The sequence below is a fragment of the Hesperophylax consimilis genome, chromosome 17 (genome assembly GCF_061612785.1).
Source record: "Hesperophylax consimilis isolate HC1 chromosome 17, BYU_Hcon_1.0, whole genome shotgun sequence".
Taxonomy (NCBI): domain Eukaryota; kingdom Metazoa; phylum Arthropoda; class Insecta; order Trichoptera; family Limnephilidae; genus Hesperophylax; species Hesperophylax consimilis.
In genome coordinates, this window is record NC_142852.1 from 19,905,191 (window position 1) to 19,921,532 (window position 16,342).

Here is a 16,342-nt window from a genome sequence, read left to right on the forward strand (position 1 = left end):
GACCATCAATAACGTGACAGTTGGTTTAGTGTTGTTTGGCATATTTTTTTTATTGTACAAAAGAATATTTTTTACAATTACAGTACAATTTTACATACGTCAGCATTTAGCTAGGTGGCTATTCAATAATTGTTTTAAGTCATTTAGGGAACAGTCCCTTACATCCAAATTCTTTGCAAGTTTGTTTAATATCATAGCATCCCAAGAGGAATGAGATATCGATAAAATTGTTCTTATTTTGAAATACATAATAGCTAAACTTGCTTTCCGCCTAGGTATTTATTGGCAGTTGGTACCACCCGTGTGGAATGACTCGCAAATTGTGCTGAATATGAAATGTTCTTAAAAATCATTATTCTTAGTTAAGATCGTTCTTAATAATAACCGTTCTTATTAATTACCGTGATTAAATATCAAATGTATGTGTTCAAATGAATATGTATGTGTTCAAAAGTCAAATGATGAAAATGTTTTTTTCTTTGAGTTATCTGGTAGCCATGAAAATTATAATAATTGTCTATGACTTCATTCTTGTCTATGCATAACCTATAAATATTTTTGACAAGTGCTTTCTTCTCCGAGAGCCGTTTCTTCCTGTTAAACATACTATCCCACGCCTGTGATGGTTATTGGTAAAGTAAGTACTCATTCTTATATTCATCGCTATTTATTTGGTAGCTGCCGTTATTCCAGTTTAGTTAGGGAATCATTGGGCGTTTTGTCACAGTAGAATGTTTAAACTGTCAATTTGACGTCTACCGATTATTAGATTAGTATTTAGAAGGCATTTATTACAATTACCTAACAAAAAACATATTGTTAACAGATATTTTGTTAAAATCGGAATGGCGGTAAACATTGTAAATGTATAAATATAGTTTTTCCACGATAAACAACGTTTCTCTTAACCGTTGTCATATCTTCAAGGTTTTAAAATATGTGTTTTGGCTACGACTTCGTTATTTTGACAGGATATTCCAAGCGAAACCACATTTTATTTTTTTAATGTTTTTTTTTTATTCTAGATAAAAGCAAATTACATTTTCACTTATTTAACTAGAAAAAACTAATACATTACATGTTAATATATTACATTACGATTTAATTCACGATCATTTTTTTGTTGACTGAGCATAAAACTGAACAACTTTTTTTTTAATTTACCTTCACTTTTTTCATTTTTAATTTCGTCTGGGAGGCAATTATATATGTTGCTCCTCTCGAAACCAATAGATTGCTTGCCGTAATGAGTATGTATGGTGTTTAAATGTATTTAATCGTATTGCCGTGTAAAGTGTGTATGTAGGTACCTACTTGGTACGTTTTAATGATTTCTATATTTGGATGTATGAGTTTATTATTTATTTTGCATATAAGGAGACATGTATAATATTAATAAAAAGTTTCTTAATGTTAATAGTTTTGTTTCCATGCATAATTTTTCTGTTGATGTTCTCGGTTTGAAGTGAAATAGCTTTTTGATTAGGGGAGGTAGGGGAGGGATTGGCACTTTTTCCACAATTAAATGCATAAAAAATTAGATCTTATAGATAATCAATATTTATTACCAATTCTTATTTCACCACACATTTGGCTAGATATTTTAGAGAGAACTTTCTTGAAATTATAATCAGTCTCAACATTACGAGATAATTTCAGAAGTTATTCAAAAGTGCCCGATGCTCCCTGTGGCAGGGAGGTTTGGACACACCCTGTGGGAGGCTTGGGCATGGCCTATAAAACACTTGATATCCATAATAGTATTCAAAAATAAATGTTAACAACAAATAAAAAAACATCTTAAATAGTATCTTAACTTATCTAAGATTAGGTATAACCCATAAAGGTTTATCAAATGTGTATTTAGAGCTACCACGTTTGGTTTTATTGCATGTATTTGGTCCTTGTAATTTAGTTTTGATGTCGTCTAGTGGGACACTAGCTACGTCATCTACTTCAGGAAAAAAAAGGTGTTTCTTATCTTACTCAGCCTCACAAATTTTATTGTAGCCATGGTATGATTAATGTCTTCGATTCGGCCGACATAGTGTACAACAGTCTTTTTTGTAGTAAATTTATCGATCCAATTTTCAGGAATATTAGTTTTCTTTATGGCTACAGCATAGGCCAATTTACGTGCTTGTACCTTTGCCAATCCATAATTATGTTTAGAACAAACTATCATGTAATTTGACAATTTTTGTTCTTCTTCGTCGGTGAAAATTTGTGAGGTTATAAATCTGTGCGAAGAATCCTTTACAGAATCTTGTTTAAGGTGCCGTTGCAAACTTGATCTAGGGATATGATATTTATCAGCTGTTGTTTTAATTTTTGATCCTTTTGATACCTCTTCTATGGCTCGTAATATCAAATCTTTAGGAATTTCCCGTCGCAAACCTTTCTTTTTGAATTTGAAGGGCATTTTTCTGTATTAAAAAATTATTCGAATAGTTTAATTAAAGCAGGTAATAAGAATTTTTTAAAATCCTCCTATACTCAATATATAGTAGGGAGGTTTGGGCATGCCAAAACCTCCCTCACATCAGAATGCCCATTACTCCCTCTGTATACATTTTCAACATAGGTTACCGGTATTTCTTTTTATTTGGGTAATTAAGCATGAATTTCAGTTTGATTTATAAGTTAGTAAATATACAAGAGATATATAATAAAAAATAGACATACCTTTCGTTAGTTGTCTCTTTATTACGATCCGAAACCACAACAAAATATTCACTTTAACGAGTGCATTACCTTCAAACGTGTCTGTGTGTAACAACTGACAGAAATCACAGATAGTCTATGGATGAACAGTGTTGTCAGTCGGTAAAGTAAACTACAAAATTAGGAAAAAAATAAAATCTGTGACCGGATCAGAATAAAAGGGGGGTGCCTATGTCTCCCGACTGCCCTTCCCTCCCCTACCTCCCCTACTTTGTTTTGTTTTACGTGTAGTTCATTTCTATATGTTTCATTGGTGGCTATCCCAAAAAATCTGCACTTACATGCATTCATGTTCCACCGGGCAAACACGGTTGATCAAATAACCTCATTTCTAAAAAGGAAGAAGCCCAATCTAGAATTTACGGTAGAGAAACTCGTCACGAGACATGAGAGGTATGCCTCTTTCAAAATACGAATTCCGGAAAATAGTGTCCATTTTTTCCTGGACCCCATGATCTGGCCTGAAAACGTGGCCTTCAACGAATGGTCATTTCCGAGGCCACTACCCAAAACCAAGATGGCCGACACCAACACCCCCGAAATCCAACATTAGTGGAATCTACCAAAACGTCAGAAGTTTAAATAATAAAATTTTAGATTTTATGACTTTATGATTTGACACAAGTAAACACTGTTCATATCATAAATGTACGCATGTTACACTTAGTATTAATTAACATACATTCCAAAAATGCTGTTGTCCGTCGCCATGACTCTCCACTTGTCAAAGAAGACCTTAATCACCCTTCACTATCATTCACACTCGAGTACATAACAAAAACCCAAGAAAAATCAGACATATTGCCCCCGGACATAAATATGGGTTGGATTTTCAACGAAAACTCAGATCATACACTTAGAAATGCCTTAGAACAACATAACTGGAATCATTATGAGTGCCTCGATGTAAACCTAGCTGCTGAAATGTTTTATAAGCAGCTCAATAATATTTTTGACTTATGCTTGAAGAAAAGATCCATACGTATGCTCGGAGATGATGAACAATATCCAAAATGGTTTACTGGAGAGACCATTCATCACATACGAGAGAAAAATCAAATGCACCATCTTTGGAAAAAAACTAAATCCGAACATGCCTTAACAAACTTCAAAAAAAAATCACGAAAATTAATCAAGCAGTTAATTGGTAAGGCCTACACTGACTTTACACGTGAAGCAGATAATAGTATTATAACAGACCCCACTTGATTTTGGTCTTACACGAACGATAAACGCCGCGTCTGTGACAAACTTAATCACATGACCTTTAATGAAAATCAATACAATGAATATTCTGAAATCGCAGAAGGTTTAGAAGATTATTTTCAATCAGTAATCAGCGATAATATTCCCAAACTTGACATTTCCTCTATAGCTTCTTCGTCACACAATGCTTTACCTGTTCAAATTCACGAAATTAACGATGATGATATTGTTGCCGATTTTCACAAGCTAAAACCTAAATACTCTGTCGGTCCAGATTTTATACCACCCATCATACTCAAAAGATACTCAAAACATTTAATTCAACCTCTAAAGCACATCTTTAACCTTTGACTTCGTAATAATACCTTCCCTGAAATGTGGAAACTAACAAAAGTCACGCCTATACACAAAGAAGGCAAAATATCGGCAATCGATAATTACAGACCTATAGCTGTCTTATCAGCACCCGCAAAACTTTTAGAAACCATAATTTACTCACAGATATATAATCAAACAAAACATACACTCACCGAGAATCAGCATGGATTTCGCCCCACTCTATCACCCTCAATAAACCTTATGAATCTCACCACCAATATAAATAAATCGTACAGACTTCGAAAAAGCATTTGATAAATTCGACCATGATATTTTACTAATGAAATTGAGAGAAATCGGATTCTCTCAGGATTTTCTCTCTTTCGTAGCTAGCTACTTACACAATTGTCGTCAGTATGTCAGTTACGGACACCAGTTCTCTCACGAATACAAAACTAACTCCGGGATTCCCCAGGGATCGAATCTAGGACCCCTCCTCTTTCTTTTATTCATTAATGATATAGGCACGACCATTAACCGCTCAAAATATATCCTCTTTGCTGACGATATCAAACTTTTCAGAGCTATCAAAAGTTGTATCGATTCCATTCTTCTGCAGAATGATCTTGATTCTCTGGTCAAATGGTCGGAATTAAATAAATTACCATTCAGCATCCAGAAATGCAGTGTAATTACATTAACAAGATCCAAAGATACATTTCTATTCCCATATCACATTAATAAAAATTTATTAAAACGCAAAAACGAAATTCGTGACCTTGGGGTGATCTTCGAAGCAAATCTCTCTTTCAAATCCCACATATCTGACATTGTGTCCCTCGCCAACAAAATGCTTGGATTTGTTATTCGTAATGCGAGATCATTTACTAATGGAATTGCAATATGGAGAACATATGAAGCACTTCTCCGCAGCATCCTGGAACACAGCGCCATTATTTAAGCCACTTCTGAACAAAACCATATCTTAGAAATAGAAAAAGTACAAAAAAGGTGTATTCGTTACCTGTATATGAGGGAATATACATACTATCCATTCCTATATTCATCCTTGTTATTAACAGGAATGCTCGATTTCAATACATTAGAAGCCCGCAGAAAAATATTTTTAGGCAAACACTTTTATAAGTTAAACTCTGGTACAATACACAATCCGCCTATGCTGAAAGAGGTTAACTTTTATGTCCCTAACAATTATACTCGAGGGATATCCCATGCACTCTTATGTGCTCCGAAAGAGAGGACTTCTGCCTATCAGAACGCGCCAGTAAACAGAGCGACTCAACTGCTTAACGATTCTGCATTAGCCATCGACATTTTCAATGTCACCTACAGACAATTCAATCACTATCTTTTAACACATGTCACAAAATATTAAAACTGCCTCTGTAAACTTTTTAATTTGTAATCTTCTCCATGATATATTGGTGTATAACCGTTTTATGGAGAACACGAAAAAATAAATAAATATGCAGATTTCAATCAAATAGTTTAAATATCAATGTACGAGGCTATAATATAGATATTTTTTAAATTTATTTGGTTACAGATATGATATCCGGCTAAATACGCTAATTAAAGTGTTGATTTTATCATTAATATCTTGAATATGCTGTTTAAAAGTTAGGTGTTTATCAATGCACAGCCCAAGATATTTCTCCCGTATCTGGATTTGCAGGTTGTTATATTCAATTTTTAAGGGTACGTAAGGTGGAATGATTTAACGAGATAAACTAAAAATCATGAATCCTGTTTTAATTTAACTTGTAAATTTTATCATTTTATTTTATTTTAACAATGTTCTGTTTCAGATATATTTTTTTGGGTTAAACCAATAACCAAACTCTACCAAAGCAGACCATGGATCTACTGAAGCCAGATACTACATCCATCAAGACGGAACCAGGGCTCCAGGAAGAAGATGGAGGTGAAATCGCATTTTCTGATTTAGATTTCGACCACCCAGCTGTAACGAAGGAATGCTCGTAATATGCGAAAAGTCATACTCAGACAGCCAGTTTGTTGCATTCTATACGTGTAAAATATAGAACTTTAAATTCAGATGTCCGGAATCAATGTATCTTTTGAAATGTCGTGCAAACAGGACACACACTTGTGCACAACATCCTCTCTTATAAAACATGAGGTGTATTGGGTATTTACCTTAGTATGCGTCCTTGCCGGAAAATACCAAAATACAGCACTCATTAAACTTTATAATATTATTCATAACAAGTTGTCGGTTCCTCGATTTTCACCTAATTTTATTTGAGATATGATGTGAATTACACGTATTTTACGTTAAAAAAATATAAATATTGATTGGAAAAATAATATCCCATTGACTGAAAACAACCAAACTCTCTACTACAGGTGCTCTAGAGAAATGTTTTTCCTTCTTGAAGAATCGGTCCCTGAAGCGGACATCTGAGGTCATTTTTTATCTTACATAGACCTTGTTGATCAATGATATTTATTCGTAAAAGAATAATTTATTGTTTTTCAATTAAAACAATTCTCGTAAATATCAATTTGACGAAGATACAGGGCTGGCCCTATGCGGGCATAATTGGTGCAGTTCGCTCCGGGCGTCGAATACTTAACCTAACACATCGACCTTGATATTATTTTTGATAAATACCGCTCTACAAATAACACAAATCATCATTTTAATGATTACAGTAACATCCTGCCTCTCCGTGTACTAATTAAGACTGTTATGGCAGCCAAAATTAAACTCGCGCCTGGCGCCGTTTGGTTCGGGGCTGGCCATGCAAAGATTCATTATATTAACTGTCCTTTTTTATTCCAGGAAACATTAATGTGAAGACAGTCACCATAAACGCAGATTTTGGACCCCGACAAGAAGATGAAGTGGCGCTTACTTATATGAAAATTGACATAGACCTGCCGGATGTAAAAGAGGAATGCTTAGAACGCTTTGGAAGAAATACCAAGGAAGCAGGTAAAACCAATTTTTCACTGTAAACATGAACGATTCGGACTCTCCTATTTTTTTTAACCTTTCTACGAACTTACTTCGCTTATTAACTCTATGTTTAGGAAATAAGTTTAACTGAGTCTTTTTCACCCATGTTATTTTTCAAATTTGTCGACAGATCTTCAGACGCATTCTGTGGAAAAAGGATTCACTCCTCCCCATCACAACTACTCGTCCTGTCCTAAGTCAAATTTTGCAATAAACGTACGCAACCATGTAAGAGAAAAAACTTTTTCTTGTTCCAAGTGCAACTATTCAAATGCTGAAGATAGGAAGTTAAAGAGGCATATGCTGACCCACGTCGGAAAAAAACCTTTTTCATGTTCCTTGTGCAACTATGCATGTAATCGTAAGGTTCATTTAAAGAGCCACATGCTGACTCACAGTGGAAAAAAACCTTTTTCATGTTCCGTGTGCAACTATGCGTGTTGTCGAAAGGGTCAGCTGAAGAGGCACATGCTGATTCACAGTGGAGAAAAACCTTTTTCATGTTCGGAGTGCAACTATGCAAGTTATGAACAGAGTAACCTGAAGACACACTTGCTGACTCACAGTGGAGAAAAACCATTTTCATGTTCCGTGTGCAATTATGCATGCTATCAAAAGGGTCAACTGATGAGCCATATGCTGACTCACAGTGGAGAAAAACCTTTTTCATGTTCCGGGTGCAACTATGCGTATTGTCGAAAGGGTCAGTTGAAGAGGCACATGCTGATTCACAGTGGAGAAAAACCTTTTTCATGTTCCGTGTGCAACTATGCATGTAATCAAAAGGGTCATTTAAAGAGCCACATGCTGACTCACAGTAAAGAAAAACCTTTTTCATGTTCCGTGTGCAACTATGCGTCTTGTCGAAAGGATCAGTTGAAGGTGCACATGCTGACTCACATTGGAGAAAAACCTTTTTCATGTTCCTTGTGCAACTATGCATGTAATCATATGGGTTATTTAAAGAGCCACATGTTGACTCACAGTGAAAAAAAACTTTTTTCATGTTCCGTGTGCAACTATGCATGTAATCGTAAGGGTCATTTAAAGAGCCACATGCTGACTCACAGTGGAAAAAAACCTTTTTCATGTTCCGTGTGCAACTATGCGTGTTGTCGAAAGGATCAGTTGAAGGGGCACATGCTGACTCACATTGGAGAAAAACCTTTTTCATGTTCCTTGTGCAACTATGCATGTAATCATATGGGTTATTTAAAGAGCCACATGCTGACTCACAGTGGAAAAAAACTTTTTTCATGTTCCGTGTGTAACTATGCGTGTTGTCGAAAGGGTCAGCTGAAGAGCCACATGCTGACTCACAGTGGAAAAAAACCTTTTTCATGTTCCGTGTGCAACTATGCGTGTGGTCGAAAGGGTCAGCTGAAGAGGCACATGCTGACTCACAGTGGAGAAAAACCATTTTCATGTTCCGTGTGCAATTATGCATATTATGGAAAACGTCAGCTGAAAAGGCACATGCTGATTCACAGTGGAGAAAAACCTTTTTCATGTTCGGAGTGCAACTATGCAAGTTATCAACAGGGTCACCTGAAGACACACTTGCTAACTCACAGTGGAGAAAAACCATTTTCATGTTCCGTGTGCAACTATGCGTGTTGTCGAAAGGGTCAGCTGAAGAGGCACATGCTGATTCACAGTGGAGAAAAACCTTTTTCATGTTCGGAGTGCAACTATGCAAGTTATCAACAGGGTAACCTGAAGACACACTTGCTGACTCACAGTGGAGAAAAATTATTTTCATGTTCCGTGTGCAACTATGCATGCTATCAAAAGAGTCAACTATTGAGCCATATGCTGACTCACAGTGGAGAAAAACCTTTTTCATGTTCAGTGTGCAACTATGCATGTAATCATAAGAGTCATTTAAAGAGCCACATGCTGACTCACAGTGGAAAAAAACCTTTTTCATGTTCCGTGTGCAACTATGCGTGTGGTCGAAAGGGTCAGCTGAAGAGGCACATGCTGATTCACAGTAGAGAAAAACCTTTTTCATGTTCCTTGTGCAACTATGCATGTAATCATATGGGTTATTTAAAGAGCCACATGTTGACTCACTGTGGAAAAAAACTTTTTTCATGTTCCGTGTGCAACCATGCGTGTTGTCGAAAGGGTCAGCTGAAGAGGCACATGCTGATTCACAGTAGAGAAAAACCTTTTTCATGTTCCTTGTGCAACTATGCGTGTGGTCGAAAGGTTCAGCTGAAGAGGCACATACTGAGTCACACTGGAGAAAAATCTTTTTCATGTTCCGTGTGCAACTATGCAAGTTATCAAGAGGGTAACCTGAAGACACACCTGCTGACTCACAGTGGAGAAAAACCATTTTGATGTTCCGTGTGCAACTATGCATGCAATCGAAATGGTCAACTGATGAGCCATATGCTGACTCACAGTGGAGAATAACATTTTTCATGTTCCGTATGCAACTATGCATGTAATCGAAGGGGTCAACTGATAAGCCACATCTTTACTCACACAGGTTGAAAACCCTTTATATGTTCCCAGTGCTAATATTTATTTTCTCAAAAGAGCACTTTAAAGAACCACATGCTTACTCACAGTAGAGAAAAACCTTTTTTGTGTTCTGAGTGCAATCATTCATTTTCTCGAAAGGTCACTTTAAAAAGCAACATGCTGACTCACAGTGAAAAAAAACATATTTCTTGTACCGAATGCTTCCATTCATCTTCTCTAAAGAGAGATTTGAAGAAACATATGCTGATTCACACTGGAAAAAAACCTTTTTCATGTACTCAGTGAAATTTTTCATTTACTCAAAAGAGCAATTTAAAGAACCACATGCTGACTCACACAGGAAAAAAACCCTTTACATGTTTATAGAAGAAAAATTATGTCAATCAATAAAAGATTTCAATTTAACCTGCCCTGAAAAAGGATTTAGCCTATTTCATGTAAACATTAGAAAAATAGAAAAAAACATAGAAGAATTAATAATATAATTAAAAGATTTTACTTATTTTTCAGGATGCATAGTGTTAACAGAAACGCATTCAGCTGGAGAATTGAATTGTACTATTCCGGGGTATTCATATTATACAACAATAACAAAATTAAACAAAAACTCTGGTGTCGGAATATTCATTTCCAACCAGTACAATGTACTCAATATTTATGAGATTAACAGTGTTAGAAATGTTAAAATTTTGAATATTGAATTAAAGGACATAAATAAACATTAAAACATTATTGCTATTTATCGTACGCATATGTCGATAATATCACAATTTATAAATGAATTAAAAAATATTTTATTCAATTTTAGAAACAAAAATAATGTTATTGTTGGGGATATCAATTAAGATATCGCAAACGACTACTCTAGTATGGATAAAGATAAATACCTTAACATGTAAGCGGAACTCAACTATTTATCGTGCGTAAATTCAAATACTAGGAACGTTCCAGGTCAATGACCTTCATGTTTAGATCATATTTTTAAAATTATTCCTGATATCCACAATATAAAATCAGCTGTCATTCATACTAATATTACTGATCATTACTCATTTATGTTTATCTATAAATTTAGCAATCCTATATTGCCATCATTTAAACAAAATAATACCTCAAAAAAGGTACTCGATATGGATACATTAAAAAATAAATTAGAATCGGAAAATTGGATAGAATTATTTCAATTAAATGATGTCAATGTTTGTTGTAAAATATTTGAAGTAAAAATTCCCAAATACATAAATGACTCATCAAATAATATAATACCCAAATCCAAACTATGTAAATTTAAACCTATAAAACCATGGATTACTCACGGTTTAGAACCCATTACCTCCATGATTTTATTTTTATTTTTATAAACTTGAATCATAATTATAATCCTATAGTATAGGCTTAAAGAAGAGCCCAAAATCAGTTTTAGAATTTTCCACCAGCCCGCCCTCTCGCCAGAGCGTCTAGAAAATTGATGCCTAAACGCAACTCTCGGAGGTAACCCACCTCAGCAAAATTTATGTCAGCTATGGGTAAAATGCAGTCAATTGTTTGAATTATATTGATAATGTGAAATAAATTATTGCCTTTGTTTTTAATTCAATGAAAAAAATATATTAATGGAAAATACGCAAAATAACAAAAAATTCAATATTTATAAAAACATTGTAAAATAAGGAAAAGTAACCAAATCTAAGCAAATTATTCTCCAAGTGATACAATAAATGAAGGGCGCGGTTGCAGGCCCGTCACCGATAGACTGTTGGATTTTTTTTACATAGAGCACAACGAATTCGAGATTCGCCACGATATGTCAAATGAAATTCTTGCATTCGACGCACACGATTCCCATCTTCTGCGTCATGGCCTTCTTCCTTCACACGAGAATCTCCGAATCCGGTATTGACCTGATTTAGAAAAGACAATAAAAGAGTACAGGTGACTTCCACACGGAATGCCTTCTGGGAAGGTTTTCTCTGTCGCCTATTCATCTAGTTTCACATATCATAGTCGACTATTTCATCTTTTGATAACAATATGTGATTCATACATGTTTTATTTTTTTTTGCTTTAATTTTTTTTTTTTTTCAAAATGGATCTATTTTCAGGGCTCTAGTAAAAAAAATATTAAAAATAGAATAATTTATAAAATGTATTAAATTATGTTAATTATTGAAAGCTAACATACCAATCTGTAAATGCTGCATAACAACTTGGTGGGATTTAGCTTTATTCACAATGAAAAAAAAATCATACTTTTCATCTTTTTTTTTGATGCCTATAGACATCGTCATGGAGGTAATGTGTAGTATCTGTACGACATAAGCAAGCCCTATACAAATTAACTACTCAACAACCAAATAATAAAAATTTACTCAATCATTTTAAAGCATATAAAAACAAACTTTCTTATATTATAAAACATACAGAAGAAAGTTATTACACACATAAGTTGGATCAGGCTGAAAATGATAGTAAAAGAGTATGGACGGTGATAAAGAAATAATTGACAAAAAAAAATACAAGAATAATGAAATCAGTGCTATTAACATAAAATCCAAATAAAATAATATTGTAAATAAAGAAAGGTTTCAAGTATAAAGAAAGTATGTACATTGTACATTCATATTTGCATTCAATTATTCATGTTTGTTGCAAACACAGTAAGACTGAAAACAGTAAAATAATTTACTCGTCAGGTGAGAAAAAAAAAATTATAATATACTGATATGTGTTATAAAAAAAAATGTTTTAAAAAAAGAAGAAAAATAATGTCTTTTTTATCTATAGAAAAAAAAAAACTAAAAAGTAAGGGCAAAATACCAACGCCGTTATTAATATAGAATTTAAATTATAAAACTTGAAAAATGGTAAAGTCAATCAAAGTATAATATACATATCAAGTATGACCGTACATGCATACAGTCATTAATATGCGTCAAAAAATAACAAATGAACTAAGGAGTATGTGAGTTAAACGTTGGAAGGTATAAAGACAAGAATTTATATCAAAACACTTTAGAAAGTTTCTACCTACAATACAAGAGCTTCCATTTGCAATTATAATTAATTCTGTTGGCACACATTTTTTTGAATTTTAACTTAACCAACACATTTAAAAAAATTATTATCGTACCCGAATATATTTTGTCGCAGACTTGTAATTCCTTTTGCTTAAAGTAAAATGTTAAACACTTCGAATGGGATTGCATTCACACTGGCACACGTATCCACTATTACCTTTAACACAATATTGTCTACGCGTAAATTTATATATACAATCGTTGTAATTGAACTCATTAATCGCTCGAAAAGTACTTATACGTTCCTTAGTAGGAGAACGATCAGTTTGTGATAATACTTATTTTTATAAGTCAAGCTAATATGACATATCTTCTTCCATATATTACATTGTAACTTTTTATACTAACAATGCTTTAAATGATTATTCTTCCCACAAATAAAACATGATTTATAAATATTCATTTTATGGGGTGACTTACTACGCTTTATACGGCTTTCCTGCCAAGGTTTAACAAAATTATTAACTACATTTAAATTCGACATAGTACTTTCAATACCTAAAACGTGTTCCCAAGTGAATGCTAAATTAACACATTCCCCAAATGACTTGCTTAAACGGTTTGTGTTTCATTTTATCGTTGAAAACCCTAATGATAAATATATTCTTCAAACACTATTCCATTCTTTCTTCAAACTACACGGCAAACTAATATTTTTCAACTAAGCGGCAAATTCCTACATGGATTCTACCGCCGATTGTTTGCATTTATAAAAGATTTCTCTGGATCCAAAAATATTATTTCGGTTATGTTTGATTCCGAATTTTCGAGTGAGGCTCCTGAAAAGACAAAATTCAAACTGTCGTCCCTGGTCCGTGGTAATTGTTTCTGGGACGCCGTATTGAGCTTTCCACTGTACAAAATCAATTTAAGAACATATTTTTTTTAAAGAAAAACAAACTTTCCTGGGTTACGAATAACCGGACTATATTTTAAAATATTAAACTACCACCACAGTAAGATGAAAATGCTGCTTGTGTTGTGATGGAGGACTTAGCCGGCCGAAAAATTGAATATTCTACGCCCTAGTAGGACACAAGAGCGATGTCAACTTAGCCAGAAAGGCGAAAGGTAGGGGCTTTAGGAAGGGATTTATTTATAAAGGCGTAAAAAAGATAGTGATAACTCGTTCCTCATGGGATTCGACATTGCCTTCCTTTGTACACAATCGATTTTGATTTTCAGGCATTTTGGGCTCCAGCCCAGAGGTAACTCCTAAATTAAATACTTGTTGAACTTAGGTGATAAGCTCGTCAGAATTGGATTGGAATATAACTGTATGTCCATTAGTTGCTTAAAACGATTTTGATCCAAATGCATGAAGGAACTTTATGAAGAACAACGTCAGAATCGCTTGTAATATTTAAATATTAGTTTTGAAACGATTATTTTTATTTTTAGTTTTCCTCATTTGATTCTTTTTATCAAGGTCACGGATTAACCATAGTCAACAGGTTAAGGATCTGCTAGTGCTATAATATGTGCACAACGCAAGTGTAATGAAATTATCATGAAAATAAAATGCCAGGTTTAGGGAAATTATATTAATTGTCTGTGACTTCATTCTTGTTTATGCATAACCCTTACATTTTGCGCCACGTGCTTTCTTCACCGACAGCCGTTTCATCCTGTTTCCAAACTCACATACCCGCGTATCGTAATCATCCCTTGTGATAGTTATTGGTAAGTACTAATGCTTATATTCAACGCTATTCATTTTGGTATCGACCGTTAATACAGTTTGGTTAGGGATTCATTTGGCGTTTCATTTATCAACAGCGGAATAAGATAAGTATTTCAAAGGCATTTCTTAAAACTAACGCAACTAACAAATATACGGAAGGCGGCAGACATAGTAAATAAATATAGAGTAATCCGACGGTAAACGACGATTCTCTCAACAGTTGTCATAACTTCAAGTTATCATACAGTCAAAATTTATATAATTAAATCCGAATTTGTGTTTTTGCTACGACAAGTGAAATCAAATATTAAAATGAGAAATCCGCTTTAACTATGTTCATTTTCAGGTATATTTGTTCTGGCCTAAACCAGTTTCCAAACGCAACTACAGCAGTGCCATGGATCTACTAAATCCAGACTATGTTTCCATCAAGACGGATCCAGGGCCCCAGAAGGAGGGCGGAAGTGAAATGCCGTATACGGATATTGATTGCGACCTCTCAGATGTAAAAAAGGAATGCTTGGAATATGCGGAGAGTACTCGGACAGTCAGTAAGTTGCACGGCATACGTATGAAATGTCGATTTTTTAATTCGAGTGTTCGGAATCCATGTCCGTTTGGAAATGTCGTGTTAACAGGAAATATTTTCGTTCTGTTCGTTTAATTTTATTTGATATTTATTTTAAAATGTACATTTACAGAAAACTGTTAAATTACTACACTCTTAATAACTTATAAATCGGTCACGAATCATATCGGTTACGGTCATGATTAATGTTCGAACATCAATATCAGTTCGCAGTTCAGTACTCTGTACTGAAGATGCTCAAGATTAAATGGTTTTTCCTTCTTAAAGCATCCATCTGACGATCTGAAGCGGACATCTGGAGTCATTACTTTTCTCAAATTTATCCTGTCTCCTCTCCAAATTCACGCTTTTCATTGTTTATAAAGGCATTCTTAATCCTTGAAGAATAATTTAAAGCTTTTAAATAAAAAATGCAGAACTGATTTGTTTTTTCAGGTAGAGTTTATGTGGAGGCTGATACAATAAAGGCGGAACTTACGCCACGAGAAGAAGATGTGGGGGGCTTTCCTTATATGGAAATTGACATTGACCTGCCTAATTTTAAAAACGAATGCTTGAAACGGATTGAAACTATTTCCCAGAAAGCAGGTAAAACCGATCTTACTAGTAAAATTTAAAAAAATCGTGCTATCCTATGTTTCGAGTATCCTAACATATTTATTAATTGACTGCGCTGATGATAATGTACCTAATTAGTTAAAACTAGCTATTAAAATGAGCCTTCTTTATCTATATAATTTTTCAAATTTGTCTACAGAACTGAAGATGCATCTCGCGGGAAAACTGTTCGCATGTCCCCATAGTAACTACTCCTGTTTCGACTGCAACTATTCATCTTCAGGAAAACGAGATTTTAAGTAACACATGCTGACTCACAGTGGAAAAAAAACTTTTTCATGTTCGGAGTGCAATTATTCATGTTCTCTAAAGGGAACTTTAAAGATTCACATGCTGACTCACACTGGAGAAAAACCTTTTTCATGTTCTGAGTGCAATTATTCATTTTCTCTAAAGGGCACTTTAAAGCGCCACTTGATGACTCACAGTAAAGAAAAACATTTTTCCCGTACCGAGTGCCACCATTCATCTTATCGAAAAGGTGATTTGAAGAAACACATGCTGATTCACACTGGAGAAAAACCTTTTTCATGTTCTGAGTGCAATTATTCATTTTCTCTAAAGGGCACTTTAAAGCGCCACTTGATGACTCACAGTAAAGAAAAACATTTTTCCCGTACCGA

At 34.3% G+C, this 16,342-nt stretch overlaps 1 protein-coding gene across 1 annotated transcript; it reads left to right on the forward strand.

The window, feature by feature from the left end:
- Positions 1-557: 557 nt before the first annotated feature.
- On the forward strand, positions 558-15,962 carry LOC149416166 (uncharacterized). The gene is made up of 7 exons (XM_089641895.1): positions 558-637; positions 6,078-6,193; positions 7,079-7,231; positions 7,386-7,567; positions 14,859-15,063; positions 15,537-15,689; positions 15,859-15,962. The coding sequence occupies exons 2-7, from the start codon at positions 6,127-6,129 to the stop codon at positions 15,960-15,962; spliced, it is 864 nt and encodes a 287-aa protein (XP_089498021.1). The 5' UTR covers positions 558-637; positions 6,078-6,126.
- The last annotated feature ends 380 nt before the right edge of the window (positions 15,963-16,342 follow it).